Genomic DNA, 22,915 nt, shown 5'->3' on the forward strand with positions numbered 1-22,915 from the left:
TAAATTTTTGGGTAAATGGTATATATAAAATTTTACCATCATTCAGTGATAATTTTCTCCTTGTGTAAATTTTGTTGAAAAATAGAGAAAACTGTGTATTTATATTAAATTTTATAATAAATTATATCAGATGATATATATTTATACTACATATTTAGAACAGTAATCTCCAAAGTGTATTGGACGCATCAATACAATTTCTCTATTTCCTTTCACTGAAAATAAAAACATTGTAGATTGACTCTGGTGCCATCACTCAATCTAAATATTAGGTCGCATGTCATACCTTGAATTATAAACTGCTTAATATATTTACAGATTAAATTATCTAGTTTTAGGGGCATCTGTGTGGCTCAGTTGGTTGGGCAGCAGAGTCTTGATTTCGGTTGGGGTCATGGTCTCAGGGTTGTGGCATCAAGCCCCAAGTCTGGCTCAGCACTCAGTGCGTAGTCTGCTTGTCCCTCTCCCTCTGCTCCTCCCTCTGCTCCTCCTCCCTCTCATGTTCTAACTCTAAAATGAATAGGTAAAATCTAAAAAATTTAAAAATTAAAAAAAAATTATCTAGTTTTAAACAAAACTAATCCTGGGTGCCTGGGTGGCTCAGTTGGTTAAGCAACTGCCTTCGGCTCAGGTCATGATCCTGGAGTCCCGGGATCGAGTCCCGCATCGGGCTCCCTGCTTGGCGGGGAGTCTGCTTCTCCCTCTGACCCTCCTCCCTCTCATGCTCTCTGTCTCTCATTCTCTCTCTCTCGCAAATAAATAAATAAAATCTTTAAAAAAATAAAATAAACAAAATAAACAAAACTAATCCTCCCAAAATGGAAAAGTGGCTTAAAAATATCCCCATAAAGAAATCGTGAACTGAAGAAAATGCTAATAATATAAACAAGAAAAGAGCATAGCTGATGTTTCCCCTACTTTTGTAGGAGTCTTTGTTTTCCTTCATAAAATGGCTGACAAAGATGACAAATGTCAGAGGGCCTGGGTGGCTCAGTTGGTTAAGCATCTGACTGTTGATTTCAGCTTAAGTCACAATCTCAGGGTCATGAGATCCAGCCCAGCATCAGGCTATGCGCTGGGCATGGAGCCTGCTTAAGATTCTCTCTCTCTCTCCCTCCCCCCTCCAAAAAAAGACAAATGTCAAGTAATGGGCCAAAAATAAAGAAAAAATTATCAAGATGTCTATCTGAAATACAGATTTTCATCCACTATGCTTAAAGTCAACAGCATAATGGCTCACTGCTTAATCAAAACCCTCATTTAGGGCGCCTGGGTGGCTCAGTCGTTAAGCGTCTGCCTTCGGCTCAGGTCCCTCTCCCACTCCCCCTGCTTGTGTTCCTGCTCTCGCTGTGTCTCTCTCTGTCAAAAAAATAAATAAAATCTTTAAAAAAAAACAAAAACAAAAACAAAAAAAACCACTCATTTAAAAACTTGTAGCTTAGGGCACCTAGGTGGTTCAGTCGGTTAAGCTTCGGACTCTTTCATTTCAGCCTCTTCATTTCCACTCAGGTCATGATCTCAGGGTCCTGGGATCCAGTACCGTGCTCAGCACCAGGCTCCACGCTGAGTCTGCTTAGGATTCTCTCTCTCCCTTTCCCTCTGCCCCTCCCCACACTCATGCACACACTCTCTCAAATAAGAAAAATCTTTAAAAATTTTTAAGAAAACTTTACAGCTTCACTAGAGGGAGAAAGAAGCTTTCTATGGATTTTTATTAGTTTAAATGGACTAGAACAGCTAGCATGCAAAAAAGCCTATTGTTCTCTTGGCTGTGCTCTTTTCAAATAGCAGCAGTCTTTCCATCTTCTGCAGTCAATTTCTAACTTCTGTTCCTACTTTCACATCTAGTTATAAAACACTGACTTAGAAAAGTTCAAGTTGGCATAGAGGTCTTTTGTTGCTATTGTTTGTTTGTTTGTTTTTGTTTTAATTTATTAAAAAATTTAATTATTAATTTATTTTAAAATTTTTATTTATTTATTTTTGCTATTACATTTAGTCTTTCACATTTAGACATACACATATCCCATATCACACCCTATGGGATAAAAGAAAAGCCATTTCTCACCAGTATAAATTATAAAATGAGTTTTGGCTAAAAGAGAGGCTGAATGTTCCTTGGAAAATCTGCTGTAACTCTGCTGTAAATCTATATTTTAAAAATTACTACTGCCCTAGGACAATATTCAGTACTCTTGGCTGGCAAAGGGTTTTCATACAGCTTGAACAAGAAAAAAGTGCATTGGTGTTAGCATTCTAAGATAGTTGATACAGTATAATGTCTTTTTTTTTTTTTAAGATTTTATTTATTTGACAGATAGAGACATACGAGAGAGGGAGATTGTGAGGGAGAGGGAGAAGCAGGCTTCCTGCTGAGCAGGGAGCCTGATGTGGGGCTCGATCCCAGGACCCCGGGATCATGTCCTGAGCCGAAGGCAGACGCTTAACGACTGAGCCACCCAGGCGCCTCTAATGTCTCTTTTTCCATTGGGAATAAAATTGTCACTTCTTCCTTCTTCCACAAAAGCTACAAGTAGCTCATTTACGCACATAAATACAAAGTACTATATAGAGCCTTACTTCTGCCCTGCTATGGTTATAGCAGACAGACAAAATATTTCAATGCTCATGTGAAAGATAACATTTCAGAATGTCTTTATAAGTGATATTTCTGCCCTCCTTGATAATTTTTCCTTAGATCTTGATTTTAGACTTTGGAAATTGATAGCCCTAAATGTAAAAAAAATATATATATATATATATATATAAATATATAAATATATATATATAAATACCACTATTCACTAATTGAAAGAAAACAATTGGAATATGAGTAATACATATTGGAATACTAAGAAAAAGAATGTGAAAATTTCATTTATATGGTAAATCTAATTTTATCCACCAAACTTCTTAGGAGTATTTGAAATATTCAGCCTCTCTTTTAGCCAAAACTTATTTTTTTCCTGTATATTTATAATTTATACTGGCGAGATATGGCTCACCTTTTCTTCCCTAGGTTGCGATACATACGACATATTTATGTCTAAGTATGAAAGACTTAGGTAATAGCAAAAATTAATTAACTAATTAAGAGAAAACAAAACCAGAAACTCCTGTGGATTTTTATTCTAGAACTGCCATTCCTGAGGCTGAAAAAGCAATAGAAATAAAATGAAAAGAGAAGAAAGTAATTAAGATAATATTAGCATCCTGGATTTTTTTTAGTTGAATATGTTTATAACCTTCTAGTTTTGCTCTCAGATAAAACGAAAATATTCTGTAGTTATGCAAAGATTTAAATACAGTTAAAAGTTAATCTAAGTTTTGAAGGTCCAAGGTAGCCATGTAGAAGAAACTTATAGACACTTACAAAAAATAATGCTTTAAGTTTGGCTTATAATATATAACTGTATGGTCCTAAAGTTTTGGTAGTGCAGTGGAATTTCATACAGCTAACAATTCATTGTTAAAGGATTCAGCTTTCCAACAAGTCCACCTTTTTATATAATAGTTATTTCTATAACATAAGCATTATTCATATCCTAACATCATAGATATATTCTTCTGTAATAATTTTCTTCAAATTCTATAGGACCTTCTCACTAACTTAAAATAAAGAACTTACAGTCAAGGAATTTTCGCCATCATCATGTCTCATATGATTATGAGCTCTTCCTCTACCATCAGAGATGCTGAGCAAGTCTCTTCCAAAAGGTTCAGAAAAACTTCTCATCATCTGTCGCATACTTTCTCGGTGTGCAATAAAAGAATCACTGTTGAAAATACATATAATCATCCAAGAGTAAGGGTTGGAATTTAAATAATAAGCAGGCAACTAAATTCTACAAAGAATTATTTGGGGTTGATATGCTTGTTAAAGAGACAAAAGAAGAGTTTAGGTGAATGGAATTATCTCACAAAGACCCATTATTCATGAATACAAAAACTGTTTCATTTGCTATCTACTATAATTAATCTATGTATAATAAAAATACACCTTTATTTATCCCTTACTGTATAAAAATGACAAATACAAAGTAACATATCTCAGGTAGCTTAAGCCAGCAGTAAGGGAAATGGCAAAAAAAAAAAAAAAAGGACTGAGAAATACTGCTACCAGGTAGAGGTCATTTTAGGCAGCCAAAAATATAAATTCTAGTAAGAACCAATAAAGAATGCTAGCTTATTTATTTTTTAACTCTTATTTATGGAATATGAGCATTGTATTTGTTATTTGTTTCATTTCTCTTGTGCAAAATAACGAGGAGTGGGATTGTATGATTAACTTTATAAAAAATGTGAACTAAGAGTTCTAGTTGTGCTACATTCTTTTTTTTTTTAAGATTTTATTTATTTATTTGAGAGACAGAGAATGAGAGACAGAGAGCATGAGAGGGAGGAGGGTCAGAGGGAAAAGCAGACTCCCCGCCGAGCAGGGAGCCCGATGCGGGACTCGATCCCGGGACTCCAGGATCATGACCTGAGCCGAAGGCAGTCGCTTAACCAACTGAGCCACCCAGGCACCCTAGTTGTGCTACATTCTTACTGATAATTGGTATTGTCAGTCTTTTTAATTTTAGCCATTTGAGTGGTGATGTAATAGTATCTCATATTTTGTATGTCATTCATAGATCTTCTTTGATAAAATATGTGTTCAAATTTTTTCCCTATTTTAAAAAACCGGGTTGTCTGTCTTATTGTTATGGACTTATAAGAGTTCTTTATATATTGTAGACATAAGACTTTTATCAGATATTTGTCTTGCAAGTATTCTTTTCCTAGTCTTGGTCTTGCCTTTTCATTTTCTTAACATCAACTTATTCAGCCACATAGCTATGGATCTTCAGTTTTCACCAGACTATGACCTTTGTGTAGTAGTTTTATTTCTGAGTTTTCTCTGTCTTTCATCTTGTTTAATTTCAATTCTTATAACATTTTACATATTTCTATAAACTGCTTTCAATTGTTTTTAGGAGATTAGGGGAAGTACAATTTTTAAAATGAAGGGACAAGTTGGAATAGGAAGTCAGAATTAGACAATCTGAGGGAAGTATGGTTAAAAAAAAGTAAATTGTGTTATTTTAATGTACCTTCTGAATTTACCCTGTGAGAGTTAAAAGGCTTCCATTTTTATTTTTTATCTTCTAATATGAGAAATTTATTTGCGGTTTCCTCACAAAATGTTTGATATTATTAAATTTAATTTCAGTTAGGAATATTATAAACATGATTATCTAGTCTCTGGTAAACTAATGAACTCACTAATTTATATGTGTGGTAGCCAGCTTCTAAGATGGCCCCCAATGATCCCCTTCCCTTAAGTATGGGCTGGATTTCCTGACTTGTCTCTAATAGACTGTGGCTTCTGCTTGGGCATTGTCTTAGCAAGATGACTCACTCTGGGGCAAGCAGCTGCTGTGCTATTAGGCAGCCTGGTGAGGCCTACGTAAGTCAGTTTAGAAGCAGAGTTTTGAGACCAGTCAACAACCACGTGAAAGAACTTGGAAGTAAATTCTCTATCAGTCAAGCCTTGAGATGACTGCAGCCTTGACTCACAACTTGATGCAGCCTCCTAAGAAGCCCTGAGTCACAACCACCTAGGTAAGCTGCTCCTGGATTTCTAACCAATAGAAATTATATAATAAATGTTTGTTGTTTTAAGCTACTAAATTACAGCAGCAATAGATTACTAATACATATTACATCCCAAGGAACAATGCATAACACATCTAAAACTGTTCCCATTCTAAGTCTTCAATTTTACTGGTTTTTATCTAAAGACTGGGAGGGAAATGAATGCAAATCTTTAAAAATCAGTAGTTTATCTGTAGGTCTGTTTCAGCATCGTGAGAAAAATTTTTTTAGATTTTCACCAAATTTTGAGACTGTTTGGGATGGTACAAATTAAAACATAAGCTTCTATAAACCTCAGGAGGATGGGGTTTCTCAGACAGGTAGTCTTACTTTAGAGCAGTTGAAACTAAGGCACAAGAAGCCCATGAAACTGTTGATTAGAAGATGTAAGTCTCATGTATTAAAACACTTGAGCCAGAGAAAACCAACTGGTTTAAATGAGTACCCCTTCTCCAATCAAAAGTCACTAAGGAAGAGGTTCAGAACTGCAGATACTGATTGCAATGCAGCTGCTTCTCTATGTAGCATGTACCCAGGTGAGTAGAGACTTTAAGAATGGGAAGCAACTCTCCCGAAAAATGATGGAGAGACCATCTGATATATAGAATGGTTCAAATTCAATAAACATTTATCATGTATACTGTGTGTCAAGCACAGAAGGTGATTACTGGTCTAGAGGAACTTATAGTCTGACAGAGAAATGAGACATATGTTTTAAAATTGAGATTATAAAACTTGGATATTAATTTAGCTAATGTAAGAAATTGCCATAAATTTAGTGATTTAAAACAACAAATTTACACTTTTACAGTTCAGGGGGTCAGAAGCCCAGAATGGATATCACTGGGCTACAATCAAGGCGTTGGCAGGGCTGGTTCATTCTGGAGGCTGTGGGGGAAATCTGTTTCTTCCCTGCCTTTTTTCAAGCTTCTAGAGACTGCCCATATTCCTTGGCTTGTGACCCCCCCTTTTTTTTTTCTATTTTCAAAGCCAGCAGCATAGCATCTTCAAATCTCTAACTCTCCCACATTTAAAGGACCCTTGTGATTAAATTGAGTCTCCCTGTGTACTCCAGGTTAATCTCTTATTTTAAGGTGATTAATAATCTTAATTTCATCTGTAACCTTAATTCCTCCTTGTCATGTAAATTAAGATATTCACAAATTCTGGGGATTAGGGGATTAGGACATAGACATCTTTGGGAGAAGGGGAATTATTCCACCTACTACAGATATATTCCTAAAATCACATTATTTAAAGCAATTTCCAACTGTTCCTCTCAGTCTGCATAAAAGTCTTAGAAGATTGAAATGCTATAAAATACAGCCTGTAATTAACCTGGCACTAGAACACTGAATGGGATTTCTATGACTGATGATTAAAACAGTAAAAAGAACATAAACCTATTTTACAAGCCAAAAGAGATCTTGAAAGCATCAGCTCCTGAAGTATCCACCTCAATGGCAGCATTCCCTCTGCACTAAATGGCCTGATTTGTAACCATTATTTCTTCTTATAATTCAAGGTGACTTTTGAGATCCTTTCTTAGAATGCTAAATGATTACAAAGTTAAAAAAAAAAGTAAATAAGAACTTATGAAATCCATACCAATGAAAACTACTTTCTGTTCTTATGTAGCAAAGTAAGACATCTATTATACTCCCCATCCCACCAAACCCATTTCCCGACACTCTTTGAGCTACTGTCTCCTTCCCTTTAGCAGTTAAAATCTTCCAGTAGTCTTCTATACTTGTATCCTTTATTTCCTTGGAGTGCGTTCACTTTATTTTACAAATGCCCCTTTCCTTCCCTTCACTTCTGCATTAAAACTCCAAGGATTCCCTTAACCTTCCAATTACTCAAACCCAAAGTCATTCCTGTTCCTTGAATACTCAGCATCTCTAACTTTGGAGCAATGTACTGTTCGGAGCCTTGTTTGATAAATGCCTCCTTTAAATTCTCCTTTCATTGTTCATTCTCCTTCTGATTTCCTTCTCACCCTTGACAGAGCTTCCTGAGTGTCACAGATAGATAACTGGTGTGTCAAAATGTTGACATGCTCAGCCTTGAAGCAGCCGGTTGGGGCCTGAGCCAGCCAAAGCCCCTGGAGCTGGTTACCTCGGTCTTTCCTTCTTGTACCCCAAGGTGCTTTGCAAATATTTTCTAACTGTGAGTGACATTAAAATATTAAAAAGTACTGTCTCCTAAAGACATACAGTCCCCAACTTATGATGGTTTGACTTACGATTTTTGGAATTATGATGGTGTGAGAATGCTACACATTCAATAGAAACTGTACTTGGAATTTTGCACTTTGATCTTTTCCTGGGCTAGCAATATGTGGTACCACACTCTCTGGTGATGCTGAGCCACAGCAGCAGCTTCAGCTCCCAGCCAGCCACGGGATCGTGAAGGCAAACAGCTGATACACTGATAACCTCTGTGCCCATACAACCATTCCGATTTTCATTTTCAGTACAGTAGTCAATAAATTACATGAGATATTCAACACTTTACTGGAAAATAGGCTTTATGTTGGATGATTTTGCCCAACTGTATAGGCTAATGTAAGTGTTCTGAACACGTTAAGGTAGGCTAGGCTAGGCTAGGCTAAGCTATCATGTTCAGTGGGTTAGGTGGATTAAATGCCTTTCAAATCACACAATTTTCAATTTACAGTGGGTTTATCAGGATGTAACTCCAGCTTAAATTGAGGGAGATCTGTTCTTGTTTTCCCTGGCCTCTGTAGGGCTGATTCCTTTTAACTTGAACATGCTTAAAAATCACCAGAGGCACTTATTAAAATTCAGATTCCTGAAACATACACCCAAGGATTTTTGATTCACTATATCTGGGGCATGGCCCAATTAATCTGCATTTAAGCAAGCATTTCTATTAACCCTAACGCAGACATTCCAAGAACCTCACATGAATAAACACTAATCCTCTTCAACCATTTTGTCAGGGACCTCTAGTTCAATTTCTGCTTGTTTTGATACAAACGGTCTCCATTTATTTAACAAATATTTAACAAATATTTACTGGATACCTATGTAAAAGGCACTGTGCTAGGAAGTGGGAATGGAGCCCTGATCTCACAATAGAAATTGTAATACTTTCTAAAATACTCAGAGTATAAGTTACAAATAACAATAAGGTAATTTTTGGACATTTGCCTATTACATTGTAGTAAGTCTTTAACATTTCCAACACTGTCTGTTTCCCTAGCCAGCTCTTCCTCTTTATGTCTCTTTTTCTATTAAGGGCACAGCCATTATTCTCCAAGTTATCCAAACTCAAAACTTCAGGAATGGGCTGGATGTTAGTTGGGTTTTAATCTGTCCTGTACTAGCTTCAAGAGAGGAAACAGGTGAACTCTGGTTCCATGGGTAGAATAAAGGAGATGGCAAGTGCTCTAGGTTCAATCTCCCTCTATCAAGAAAAGCTGAGGTTGGTTTACTTCTGAATTATCATTACTTCTTATATCTTATTTCTTTTCTGGATTCTAACATCTAGTAATTTGAGCAGAGTAAATTTTTAGTAGTCATGTCTAAGTTTCTTTCACACCCGAACTGAAACAGTGGCTTATCTGGGCATACAATTCTAAATCATTTCTCCTCACTATTTTGAGGATCTATATTGCTTCATTATCTTCCTTACTTAGTGTTAAGAGAAGAGTGATGACAATCTGGTTCTCATTCTTTCTAAAGAATCTACACTCTCAGGGCCCCTGGGTGGCTCAATCAGTTGAATATCTGCCTTCAGCTCAGGTCATGACTACAGGGTCCTGGGATTGAGCCCTGCATCAGGGCTCCCTGCTCAGCAGGGAGTCTGCCTCTCCCCTTGCTCATGCTCTCTCAAATAAATAAATAAAATCTTAAAAAAAAAAAAAAAAGAATCTACACTCTCTGGAAGATCTATGATCTACGATTCTTTTCTTTTTAATGTATCAAAATTACATTATCATGCGTCTAGGTATAGAATTAAAAAAAAAATCCTGACAACCCTCAAATTTCCCTTTCCAATGTGTGTTCTAAGGATTTCAGTCTTTGGTTAGTTTTAGAAATTGTTCTTAGAATATTTCTTTGCATATTTACTATTCTATCTGTTCCTTCTTTGTAGAATTTGAACCCTCTGTGATTTTGTCCTACATATTGGAAGAAATGCCTTGGCTCAGTTTCCCAGGTTATTATTTTAGTCTTTGACTGTGAAAATTCTACTTAACTCATTTTTTTTGTCATTTTAAAATCAAAATTTTAATTTCTGGTATCTCTGGTTAGTTTTTTCCAAAATGAATGCACTATCCTCCGACATCTCTAAAGTTTTTCACATTTAATCCATTTCAATCTCCTTTCGATGTGACTTTCTACACTGCAGACACTAGAAAGTTTAAGATTTAGTTTCCTAGACTCTACTGCAGCAAAGTTTCTGGATTTAGGATCTGCCAGTTATGGACCATTATTTGAGAATTGGAAAGTAGAAGTGTGGCAGAGTCTGTAAGTACTATTACTTCTCTTATTTGGTAAGCATGATCACAGAGGTACACAGTCGTTCTGTAGCAGTGCTATCGGAAGTCCATCACTAGAGCTTATGGGTACTGGGGGCCAGACAAGGGAAATCCATTTTGCTGGTATGGGTCCCCACAGGTACACCATGACTTCAGAGCCAGCAGCAGTAGCAGCAGCTTCCCAATTCAACAATTCCTAGTGCGAGAAGTGGCCACTGCTCCCTCCATGGTCTGGACGTCTGATGTGGCTTTGGGAGGCATTCCTGAAAGTTCAATCTAGAGTCTGTTTCTTAGGCCATCACAAAGATTCTCTAAGCTGTTTAATGTCCTGTAATAAATTCTTTTCTGCCTAAAGCAGTAAATTCTGTTTTCTGCAACTGAGCCGATGTAAGTAGGAAAGTACACATTTACGTTTGTCAGCTTTAATCCCATTCCAGCACTTTTAAGTAGTATTGACTATTCAAACTATTTTGTCAATTTTCTTTTAAGTACTCTTCACTATCTTTTTTTTTTTTTTAAGATTTTATTTATTTGACAGAGAGAGACACAGCGAGAGAGGGAACACAAGCAGGAAGAGTGGGAAAGGCAGAAGCAGGCTTCCCGCCTAGCAGGGAGCCCGATGAGGGGCTCGATCCCAGGACCCTGGGACCATGACCTGAGCGGAAGGCAGATGCTTAACGACTGAGCCACCCAGGTGCCCCACTATCTTGTTTTCTACTTTCTTTTCTTTCCCTCAAAAGGAAGGCATAGGTTACCATTATTGAGAGTCAAAGGGGAAATTTTTTAAAATTCAAGTTAAAAATAGTCTTGCTATTGACTATTGATAATAAAATAGCATACAGAAAATATTGTCTTTTCTGTTAAATTAAAAGCTTCTTGAAGAAAAGGAACATATCTCTCTTGCTCAATCCACTACCCAAAATTAGCGTGCAGATGTTTCTTTACTGACTGATGGAACAGTAACTGAAAAAGGATAGGAAAAAAGCCATTAAAAACTTTTCAGCACTTTTAAAAGAATTTAAATGGAATATTATGTCACCTTTAAAACAGCAATGCAGATGTTTATGTGCTGACATGGAAGGATTAACAAGATATATAGTAAATCTCCATCTGTGTAAAAAATTCATGTATATATGCTTATAAATGTATAGAACATATCCCTAGGAAGCTACGTAGCAAACCGGTCACCGTGGTTGCATTCGGGAGGGTACCTAGATGGTTGAGGGCTAAAGGTGAGAGGGAGTCTTTTTTTGTCTCAATAAGCTCTTTTATTGAAGTACAGAACATACAGAAAAGTGTACAGATCATAATCATATAACGCACTGAGGTTTTTTCCCATCTTAAGCATTTTTAAATGAACAGTTTAGTGTTAAGTATACTCACATTGTTGTGGAAAGGGAGTCTTTTAACCTCTTCTGTAGGTTTTGTTTTGGCCATAAGCATGTATTACATATTCCAAAAACACACTTTTGAAAATGTAAAGTACCTTGATACCTTATAAAATAAGGTATTAATTACCAAATATTGGATGTTACTGAATTTTAAGATTTAAAAAAAACTTTTAAAGTCTTCTAGTGCACATGTAAATATGGAAAATTGATATGGGAAAAGAGTTCTGGAATTCCAAATCATATGCAAATGTTCACTCCAGGCTGTATAAATGTGTTTTTCTTTCTTAATAGTAATAAAGCTTATCTCAGCAAATCCCACTAAAATTATGCCAATTTATCTTATTCTGTGAAAACCCTAAAGTATATTAGCTTGTCAAAGTTTGTGGTGAGACGCTACTAAATTTTATGTTTTAATAAAGTAATATTTCCCGTTATTAATTACGCATTAGTTTTAAAAATATGCTAAGGCAGAAACTGTACTCCAAAAACACTGTGTAGTTCTGAGGCCTTATTGCCGTGATTAAACTTGGAACAAAATTCCTGAGAACTGAATGTAGAAATTTGTTATATTGTTTTGAATGATTGCGTCTACCATATATGGTGCAAAGGTGAGGGTTTTTACCTTAAAGACTTTTTTTAAACTACTGTGGTTAACTAACACTGCTTTGCAGTTCAGAAACACAGTATCTCAGCAGTAAAGTTTTGCTAAAAATAAAGAACAAGGTGTCAATAGTTTCATCAATCACAATTTAATCTTCTCAGAAAGCAGTGCCATTGCCCAGGTACACTTGATGATATTAGAAAGTACTAAAAAGGGCGCCTGGGTGGCTCAGTTGGTTAAGCGACTGCTTTCGGCTCAGGTCATGATCCTGGAGTCCTGGGATCGAGTCCCGCATCGGGCTCCCTGCTCGGCGGGGAGTCTGCTTCTCCCTCTGACCCTCCCCACCTCATGCTTTCTCTCTCTCTCAAATAAATAAAATCTTTAAAAAAAAAAAAAAAAGAAAGTACTAAAAAATAAAAAGATGGGTATTCTCTAAATAAATCTCATAGGGAGGCTGTATATGAGAGTGTTTCTAGACCGCTTTGTTCTATAGATCTGTTTATTCTTGTCCAATATCAATTGTTTTAACGGAAACTGTTAAATAGAAAAATGTAGTTAACAATGACTTAAATATAAATAGGTCACCTGCATACCTGACCAACGTGATAATTTCCAACCACCTCCGCATAAGGACCACTCTGGTCTGGATGATTGATAACCACTTTACAAATCACTTGTTTGACAAATCCATGTTCTAAAAAATTGTAACATGTCAGTACTCTCACTTCTCCGTTTGCACTCCTGCCGTAACTCTCTTGTCCTCTACAAACCAACCCACTTAGGAACACTGCTGTACTTTCCAGCCTCTGTCCTGCTCACTGACAAATTTTATGCAAAGTCATAAAAGGAAAGTGCTCTCTCCAGTGTGGGTGCAGGTTGAAGATACTCTTACTGCAATTGAATACAAAAATTTCTACAGGAAAATTATTCTTATTCGAATTAGTAACTGAATCTCTCAGAATGAAGAGTTGCTTTAGATAAATGTTGGGTATTAACTGGAAAAACGTAATTGTACTAAATTCACTCAGGAAATATAAAATGAAGACACCAGACATTAGCTTTATTTAAGTATTATACATACCTCATTCTTTCCAACTAAAAACAAACTCTAACATATTAAGAAAAAAACAAGTAAAGATATTATACATACGATACAGAAAAATATCATAAATAAAGTCATTTTTCCATGAATTCTTGTGGGATTTTTAGTTTGGGATTTTTGTCTTATTGATAAGAGTGACAGGTGCAGAAAATTTAACAGACTACTATTCCTAAATTTACCACCTGTTAAAGGTTTCAGAATCACTACTCTAACAGAATTGTAGGCAACTAGCATTATAAGGAAGTTGTAACAATTTAAAAATTAATGGATCAATGGCACAGAATGAGAAACTTAGGTTTGAACACACTGGAGAGCAGAAAGGGAGTTGTTTTATGCTTTCAAAATCAAGATGTGAAGATCAAGTTAGTTTATAATTAAGGAATCAGAATTTGGTGTCTGGATCTCCCACTTTTTACTTAAAGGAACAGAATTTCAAGTAATTCCAAGACCCATAAAGAGTTGTCTAAGAAACAATTTTTTAATTCTTACCTCAAAAACTAGATTATTCCAAAGTATTTCATATCTAGATGATACTTAATGCCAAATGATGCCAAGCAATTGGAATTATTTTAACTTTTATTACATGTGATATGGTACTGTGGTTATGTAAGATAACCATATTTTTTCAGAAATGTATTTGGAAATACATAGGGGTTAGATGACAAGAAATCTGGGATTTGCTTTAAAATACATTTGAGATATCAGCAGAAATAGAGATGGATAAAACAAGTATAAATTTTGAAATTCTGGGTGACAGATACACAATTGTTATACTTTTGTAGTATATGTTTGAAATGTTTCATTAAAAAGTTTTAAAGAACAAAAAGAAATAGAACTATGTGGAGTTAAAGGATTTCATACCACCTGATATTTTTTTTTTAATTTTTTAAAAAGATTTTATTTATTTATTTGACAGAGAGAGACACAGCGAGAGAGGGAACACAAGCAGGGGGAGTGGGAGAGGGAGAAGCAGGCTTCCAGTGGAGCAGGGAGCCTGATGCGGGGCTCGATCCCAGGACCCTGGGATCATGACCTGAGCCGAAGGCAGACGCCCAATGACTGAGCCACCCAGGCATCCTCACCTTTTGCTTAGAGCTCCATATTCACTGGACATTTATAGCTTAGAATATGGGTAGCAGTGTAGAGATTAAAATGTTCATTCTTATTGATATGCAGTCACTTAAGAAAACCAGTCAACTTTCCCTTTAGATACGTGGATGAGATTCAACTGCAAAGAACAAAAATACTTCAGAGAATACTAGATTTTGTTCTGTGAATAAGTGAGTATTCAGCAGCTATTATTTTCCTATAGAAACATAATTTAGTGAGATTTATTTTTCTGATTGCATTATAATTGGGCTACAAATTCAACAACTAAATGTGGCCCATTTACTGTGTTGCCCAGGTTTTTTCTTTATTTAAATAGAAGTAGGTATATATTTATATGTAGAACAACTGTTAAAAACGTTTTTATTTTTTGAGTGACATGAACAAAAGGTTGCTTGTTGGAAAAAGCATTAAGACAAAATTGTGCTCACAGTCTGGCTTTTGCACCTGTCTAAACCATTCAGGAAGAAATCTGCCTGGGCCCTGAAGTAAGTTCAATTCTTGTCTACCCAGAACAGCAGCTGCTCAAAGATAAGACTAAAATTTCTCTAGTTCAAGCTTGAATTCTTTTTTATCAAAGCCAAAAATCTCTTGTGGTAGCAAGGAACAATTTTATTATTTTTAAAATTAACCTAATGCAGTTTCTTTTCTCAGGTGAGAAGTCAATCATTTTTATATTTTTCTACCTATTCATATTATTCTCTTGAAAATTAATGTTTCATTCTAGGAAAATAAATTGGAAATATGACTAGGCTCTATAAGCTTCATACATTATATACCGGTCATTTCATATATATAAACTAGTCTAAAGTAATAATTTGAAATGTGGTTAAAGATTTAAATGAAAAATACTCTTCATACATCCACAGTATGCAATATTTTGCAGACACTAAACTCATACTTTGGAGAATATCTAAAGACTAGGAAAATGATTGTGGTATATGTAGAGGAAAATAGTATATTTATGATCATAAAGCTTTGTTCTGATTTTAGAAAATATTTTTCATATAAGGAAAATGGAAACAAAATACACCGAAATGATAAAATCTTGGTTGCATGATTTCCTTTACCAAACTTTCTATAGTTTTCAGATTTTCCATGAGGATGCATTTTCATTTAAATCAGAAAAAATTTACTTATGCTATTATGATAGCCATACTATCTCTTTTAGGATTGCACCACAACCAAACAGAACGATATTTGGCACCAAATGTACCTTTTCTACTCCATATTATTTATCTATCACAAGCTATGAAAAATAAAGTTTGCCCCCCCCCACCAAAAAAAAAAAAAAACTTAACTCTTAGATTGGGAATAATTTCAACATAAAAGGTTTTTTTTTTTTAAGGGATAGTAAGCTTTACTTCCAAATAAGGTCCTGTTTTTAAGACTCTCTCAAATATATAAATATATTGACCAGTTACAATTTTATTTGGCCAGTACAATAAAGTAAAAAGCAATTTATTCTTTATACATAAGGGTCTCAGATAATTGACATGGCATTCCCAGTCATCAAGAGAAATTCCTTCCTTCCACTATACATAGTGGTGGCAAAAAGCTTATCAGCAGATTGTTATGGCTTTCTTGATCATAAAGAAATGTTCTTAGTTCCAATGAGGTGTAAAGGTCCATAAGGAAAATACATTCATTAGGTGATCCAAGTTTTGACACTAGAAATAATGCATATTACATTCATAAGAGAATCTTGAGGGCATGGGCCATAACTTCTACAAATTTATAATAGAGTCCACAGCATTAGGCATATAATAGAAACCCAAGAAATATTTGAACGAATTAATTTCCACAGGCAATTCTTTATTTCCCCACTGTTTAGAGGCACAGTTTAAAATGGTGGTGTGGCAGAAGCCTTTTATATTAAAAGGGTTGTAGGAATGACTATGGCCCCCTCTCATCCTATAAGCACTCCCTTACTTTTTTGTGGATATTTACAATGTTCAGGGATAGAACTAAGCATTTTATGATTAGATGCTACCAAATGGCATTCCTTGATCCAGCAACTATGTCATACTCATGCTGTGCTCCTTGGCTCTGAATTCAATGGTTTATACCTACACAGAAAGCCCCAAAAGTCTACCTTAGAAATTCTTTCAGTTCATAGTGCCTCATTCTATCAAATATGATCTTGAAATCTGCAAAGTTCATTTATAAGAAACATATACATTAAAATATTTCCGAGAACAAATTTCTAGGTGCTAATAGTCACAGAAGCTGTTAGGTGTCTTAACATAAAATGAAATCCTGAAAATCAAAACCTTAAATTTTAGCTGAGTACTCTCAAGCCACCTTTATTAAATGATTAAAATTGGGAGGTTTATGTGGCAGAATACTAATTAGCACCAAACTATGTCATCTTGATGGAAGACCCTACCTCAGACTTTAAGTCTGAAAACAAGTATGTGAGTAACCCTGAACATTTCATTGTTCACAAAAGCTTATTTAGAAAGGTGATTTTATTTCCTGTTTTATGACAATATTCTCAATCAAGAAAATATCAGTCAAGGCCTGTCTTGTACAAGGAATATATTCACTTTCAACTCAGTTAGTGAGTAAGTCAAAGCCAGTGTCCTTGAACTACCTCCAAAGGGCAAAATAATTTTTTTTAATTTAAAAAGATTATAGATATGCAATTTTTAGCTCCTGCTAAGACCAAAGAGATGGAAAAATAACATCCTGTGAATATATGTAGGGGTTCTTTGACCAAAGACTAGTCATCATACATAGGTTGCCCTTAAGGAAATGTTAACGATTTATAATAAAAAATAAGGCTGATAGATTTGCCAACCTGCTTCTGAGCCTTTAATATCTAATACCTGATATGTGGTAACATAGCTATTCTCTGTAGCTCGCATGATCAGACTTTCATTTCTGCAGGTCAGAAGATTCAAAGTTCATATTCTGCACAAAGTAGAAATTTTTAGACTGTACCAGATATAGGTAAACTTTAATACGAAATAATCAATGTTTTTAGGATATAGGATAGATGTCAAAATCACTTGAACTTCAAATTAATTTTCCTGCCCATACATATGTATTTCTGTTTCTTCTTAAGCAAATATAAATGGGAAGGGAAAGTAGTATTCTTGAGAGTAAACTGCATGCCAGAAGTGCCAGCTTTTAGCTTTTGTGTCTTCAACGAAATTACAAGTATTATTTACTTAAGAAGGTGTATATGAGGATATACTGTATGGCAACTTTCACTGAATTTCAGCTCTGCAACATCAGGTACAAAAAAAAAATTCTAAATATACAATAAAACACTAAACTTCAACATATCACTTTTAAAGTTTCCTTTTAATTTTCTGATGAAACATTTGAGGTACAACATTTACAGTAAACACTGAAAATGAACATATTTGAATTCAAGACTATAGATTTTAATTGGTTTTTTTACTCAAATCTTTTAAACATCTGACTATTTGATTACAGTATTTTACATCTCAAATTATTTAATAATTCTAAGTTTATATCCAAAAAGTATTTGCCCACTTTAGAATACTTTGTAAATTAGTAGAGTGTGCTTATATTGACATCCTTGATATACTGAACTGATGGTTATTTAGACAATGGTAGTGTTCAAATTAGAAAGTGTCAACATCAACAACAGCATATGCTGAGTGCAAATACTTTCAGCAATTAACTAAATACCAAATTAACTACAATACAGAGTGTAAAGGACACCAGATTATCATTAAACAATATTTACTGAATACTTTCTAAATGTCAGGTATTAAGTTAGCAATAAAGGAACCCAGTGACACATTATGTTAGCAATAGGGCTAATATTCATACAAAAGATGGTGGGCATGGAACCCTTCTGTGTTCTTTAAGGTCAATGAATGATTTGATAAGGAGTCTGTAACCTTTAAGAATATCTTATGTTGGATTTATGTTAAGTAATGGATACTCACTTTGTTTGGGGTTAGTCAAATGACAGATTACTTGAAATAAATAGAAACACACATTCTCTTTCTTCCTTACTCCCCCCTCCATCGTGTTTACTCTCTCAACAGTTAATTGTGGAGCAACGAAATTATAAGCATGCATCTGTTTTATAAAGTTAATTATAATAATTTTATCCTAAATTTTTATGACATGGCTGTCTGCATTTGAAGAAGGCTACGAAGAGTGATGACTGAAAGACCCACTGACATATAACTGACGGTCCTTTCCCTCCTAAGCACAGGGAAGAGTGTTCTTTGATGTATGCCTACTATTTGTGGTCTGTTACTATTTCTGATCCTGACTCTTGGGTTCATTGCCTTTGCTCAGTTACCCAAGAGTTTAAATTACACTTTTGCTAGACGTTTTTAAAAAGGTACTAATTATACTCTCACAGTTTAGTTAAGGCCATTGCTGTTTTTGATATACTGAGGACATAATGCAACTCAAAAGTTGTCATAATCAAGAATTCTTAACTATTACCCACTGTAGTGGTCACAATTACATAAGAATCATTTCAACAGCTCAACTAATCCCTACTCTGAGACTTTTAAAAGAGCAAATCGGAATACAGCACAAAATTTAAAATTTGTTGAAATGGCATTAATTGTAAATGTCCCAAAAGCTCCTAAACAAGTTAACTAAAACAGCCTAATAAATTTGCCTGAATCCATACACCCCTTAATTGTAATTTACAACCTTTAGAATGAAATGTTAATCATTTTATTTTTCTATGTTAATTATTTCATCTCTTTTTACCATTAATTATCCTTTCAATTGTCACTTTTATGTTATTTGGTTTAAAAATAATACTAACACATGTAAGCCAACACAATATTTTCCTTTAAAAACAACAATACTATGTAGAAAACTACTGACATTTTAAACTTAAAAAAAAAAATGTCTAGGAGTTGCATAGATGGAGAATTTAATCGATCAAAATAAATTAGGACACCAAGTCAAAGTTCAAACTGGCAAAACACTTGGGCAAAAAAGTAGCACAAAGCTTCCCGTCTTAGGAATCCAACTAGTTTGTAATCATTTTTATATAACCGCCAAAGCAAGAACTAAAACAAACAAACAAGGGGATTAACATAAGAATAAAAAAATTAAAAAAAAAAGAAAAAAAACAAAAAAACAAAAAAAACCAAACAAACAAAATCCCAAAAAACAAAAAAACACCCACACCCCCACACAAGAAAACTCGATTATAATGAAGCAACTAATTAAGTTCTGGATGCCTTGTTCCTAAGGCATCACGTTAATTCACTTGGAACTGTCCACAGATTTGGCATTTGTTTACCTGAGGTGTTAAATGCCCCCACTCTCTGCTTCCCTGCCCTATTTGCACTTCGGAGAGAGGAGTCCCTTTACAAACAGGACTAGCTTTGTAACAAAGCAAGCAAAGAAAACAAACAGTGCACTCGGCAACCTCAACCACTTCGACGTGACAGCACAACTCTCCAACTTGCTGCGCTCTCAGAAGTGCGTATTTATGAAAACGCTGTTTTAAAAATGTGTTCCTTTTCAAACAGTTGTCATCTCAGAAGACCTTCCCTGCCTCTCATTTGGAACTGAAACGGGCGTGGAAAGGGTCCCGTCAGCGTCTTTCTCACCACAAGTTCCACCTGGAGGGCAGTTACCGTCACCTGCAAGGCGCTGCGGCTGCGAAGGCGGGCCTCCGAGCGCGGGAACCAACCCGGACACCCCAAGTCCGGCCAAGTCGAGAGCAGCGGGCACTTGGGGCCGGCTCGCACCTCTCCCCACCTCACGCTCCCCAATCCTTCGCTCCCCTCCCTCCCACGTCCCCAGTTCTTCTCCCTCCCTCCCACACCCCTAAATCTTCCTCTCCCTCCTCAACCCCCCAATCCTTCGCTCCCCTCCCTCCCACACCCCTGAATCTTCCTCTCCCTCCTCAACCCCCCAATCCTTCGCTCCCCTCCCTCCCACACCCCTGAATCTTCCTCTCCCTCCTCAACCCCCCAATCCTTCGCTCCCCTCCCTCCCACACCCCTGAATCTTCCTCTCCCTCCTCAACCCCCCATCCTTCGCTCCCCTCCCTCCCACACCCCTGAATCTTCCTCTCCCTCCTCAACCCCCCAATCCTTCGCTCCCCTCCCTCCCACACCCCTGAATCTTCCTCTCCCTCCTCAACCCCCCAATCCTTCGCTCCCCTCCCTCCCACACCCCTGAATCTTCCTCTCCCTCCTCAACCCCCCAATCCTTCGCTCCCCTCCCTCCCACACCCCTGAATCTTCCTCTCCCTCCTCAACCCCCCAATCCTTCGCTCCCCTCCCTCCCACACCCCTGAATCTTCCTCTCCCTCCTCAACCCCCCAATCCTTCGCTCCCCTCCCTCCCACACCCCTGAATCTTCCTCTCCCTCCTCAACCCCCAATCCTTCGCTCCCCTCCCTCCCACACCCCTGAATCTTCCTCTCCCTCCTCAACCCCCCAATCCTTCGCTCCCCTCCCTCCCACACCCCTGAATCTTCCTCTCCCTCCTCAACCCCCCAATCCTTCGCTCCCCTCCCTCCCACACCCCTGAATCTTCCTCTCCCTCCTCAACCCCCCAATCCTTCGCTCCCCTCCCTCCCACACCCCTGAATCTTCCTCTCCCTCCTCAACCCCCCAATCCTTCGCTCCCCTCCCTCCCACACCCCTGAATCTTCCTCTCCCTCCTCAACCCCCCAATCCTTCGCTCCCCTCCCTCCCACACCCCTGAATCTTCCTCTCCCTCCTCAACCCCCAATCCTTCGCTCCCCTCCCTCCCACACCCCTGAATCTTCCTCTCCCTCCTCAACCCCCCAATCCTTCGCTCCCCTCCCTCCCACACCCCTGAATCTTCCTCTCCCTCCTCAACCCCCCAATCCTTCGCTCCCCTCCCTCCCACACCCCTGAATCTTCCTCTCCCTCCTCAACCCCCCAATCCTTCGCTCCCCTCCCTCCCACACCCCTGAATCTTCCTCTCCCTCCTCAACCCCCCAATCCTTCGCTCCCCTCCCTCCCACACCCCTGAATCTTCCTCTCCCTCCTCAACCCCCAATCCTTCGCTCCCCTCCCTCCCACACCCCTGAATCTTCCTCTCCCTCCTCAACCCCCCAATCCTTCGCTCCCCTCCCTCCCACACCCCTGAATCTTCCTCTCCCTCCTCAACCCCCCAATCCTTCGCTCCCCTCCCTCCCACACCCCTGAATCTTCCTCTCCCTCCTCAACCCCCCAATCCTTCGCTCCCCTCCCTCCCACACCCCTGAATCTTCCTCTCCCTCCTCAACCCCCCAATCCTTCGCTCCCCTCCCTCCCACACCCCTAACTTCTCTCCTCCCCCCCCCTCGCACGCCCTCAAGTCCTCTTCTCCCCCCAAGCCGCCTCCTGAAGTTACTCAAATTCCCCCTCGCCTTCCCCACAGTTTTCGCGCACTTTTCCCTTAAAATAGCTCCCTTCAAGATCCCTCAACTCCCGCGCGACCGCGGGCTCCCGTCCCCCCACACTCACGAGAAGAAGGGATCATCCTCAAAGCTGCTGCTCAGCATCCCGAACATCGTGGCTCTGTCCCGGGCGGCGGCGGACGCGGACAGATTGGAAAACGGTGCGACTCGCCGCGGCCGCGACCCGAGCCAGCCTTCCCCTCGCAGCCAACGCTCCTCGCCCGGCTGCGAAGGCGGTGCCCGCCGCGAAAGGCGATGCGTGGCGCCGAGCTGCTTTCCCATTGGGCGCTGGTCTCCTGGCGTCACTAGGACGAGGCGGGGAATAAAGCGCCGCTGCCATGGCAACTGCCGTCAACAGTGGAGGCGAGAGGTCTGGCTTCCCGCCAGCCAGGCGACGAAGCGTTCTGAGGGACGAGATCGCTTTTTCCCGGGGCTGCAGGAGCACAAAAATTAGACCACCTTCTGCGTGACCTTGGGCAAATCGCCCTCGGCCTCGAACCCCGACTCTCTTTTCGGGAAAGTGGAAATGGGCCAAGATTTGGGCTAGATGGCTTCCAAAGATGCATTCATATGCCGCAATTCGTGATCCACGGGAAAGTCTTATATCCAAAACACTTCCGTGGTAGTTGGTCAAAAGCTGTGCACAAATACTGAGAATAAATGTGCAACAAGTTTTTGAGTACAGTTAATAATGTACTCAGTGCTTGCTTGAAGGAAATGAGGCTTATAAAATTTCACAAGCTTCTTTGCCTTATGTGAGTCTAAGATTCAAAGCAATATTTCCCAAAGTGAGAATGCTTAAGTTTTATATAGACATGATATTTAAAAACAAGATGAGCAAGTTGCTCTCTTTTTGGTCCTCTTTCCAGTCTCCATTTCAAGGAAGAAATCTCACTTTGATGCAGTCCGTCTTGTACACTTCTCCAGCATTCCTTAACCTAATACAGTAGGACTCAGACACAAGGCCTGCACCATATCCGACTAAAATTCCATTACTATATAGTTTTGTTTTAATTATATTTATGTGTGAGCCTTCTGTTTATGGCAAGTGAAAATTGTTTTAAATTTAAAGCAGTGCTATACATCAATAACTAGTCTTTACAAATGTAAGTGAAAAAGTGAGCTAATTTAAGGAAATAGTACAGGTGGGATTTGGACATAGTGCGAGGGAAGGATATATGACA

General features: G+C 38.0%; 1 protein-coding gene across 4 annotated transcripts in view; it reads right to left on the bottom strand.

Annotated features, from left to right (window-relative positions):
• Window positions 1-21,978, bottom strand: part of MLF1 (myeloid leukemia factor 1) — a 33,839-nt gene extending 11,861 nt beyond the window's left edge. For 2 of the 4 annotated variants that reach the window (XM_064585886.1, XM_064585883.1), the window contains exons 1-2: window positions 21,799-21,978; window positions 3,629-3,776 (exon numbers count right to left, since the gene is read on the bottom strand). In XM_064585886.1, coding sequence (XP_064441956.1) covers window positions 3,629-3,776; window positions 21,799-21,845 — 195 coding nt within the window. In that variant the 5' untranslated portion in view covers window positions 21,846-21,978. Of the gene's footprint in view, window positions 1-3,628; window positions 3,777-14,320; window positions 14,467-21,798 lie in introns of all 4 variants that reach the window. The other 2 variants (XM_064585889.1, XM_064585879.1) reach the window with 2 other exon arrangements.
• Between the last annotated feature and the right edge of the window lie 937 nt (window positions 21,979-22,915).

The sequence above is a fragment of the Mirounga angustirostris genome, unplaced genomic scaffold, assembly GCF_029215605.1.
Source record: "Mirounga angustirostris isolate CCGP_5_RB_7025 unplaced genomic scaffold, mMirAng1.0.hap1 SCAF_1, whole genome shotgun sequence".
Lineage (NCBI taxonomy): Eukaryota > Metazoa > Chordata > Mammalia > Carnivora > Phocidae > Mirounga > Mirounga angustirostris.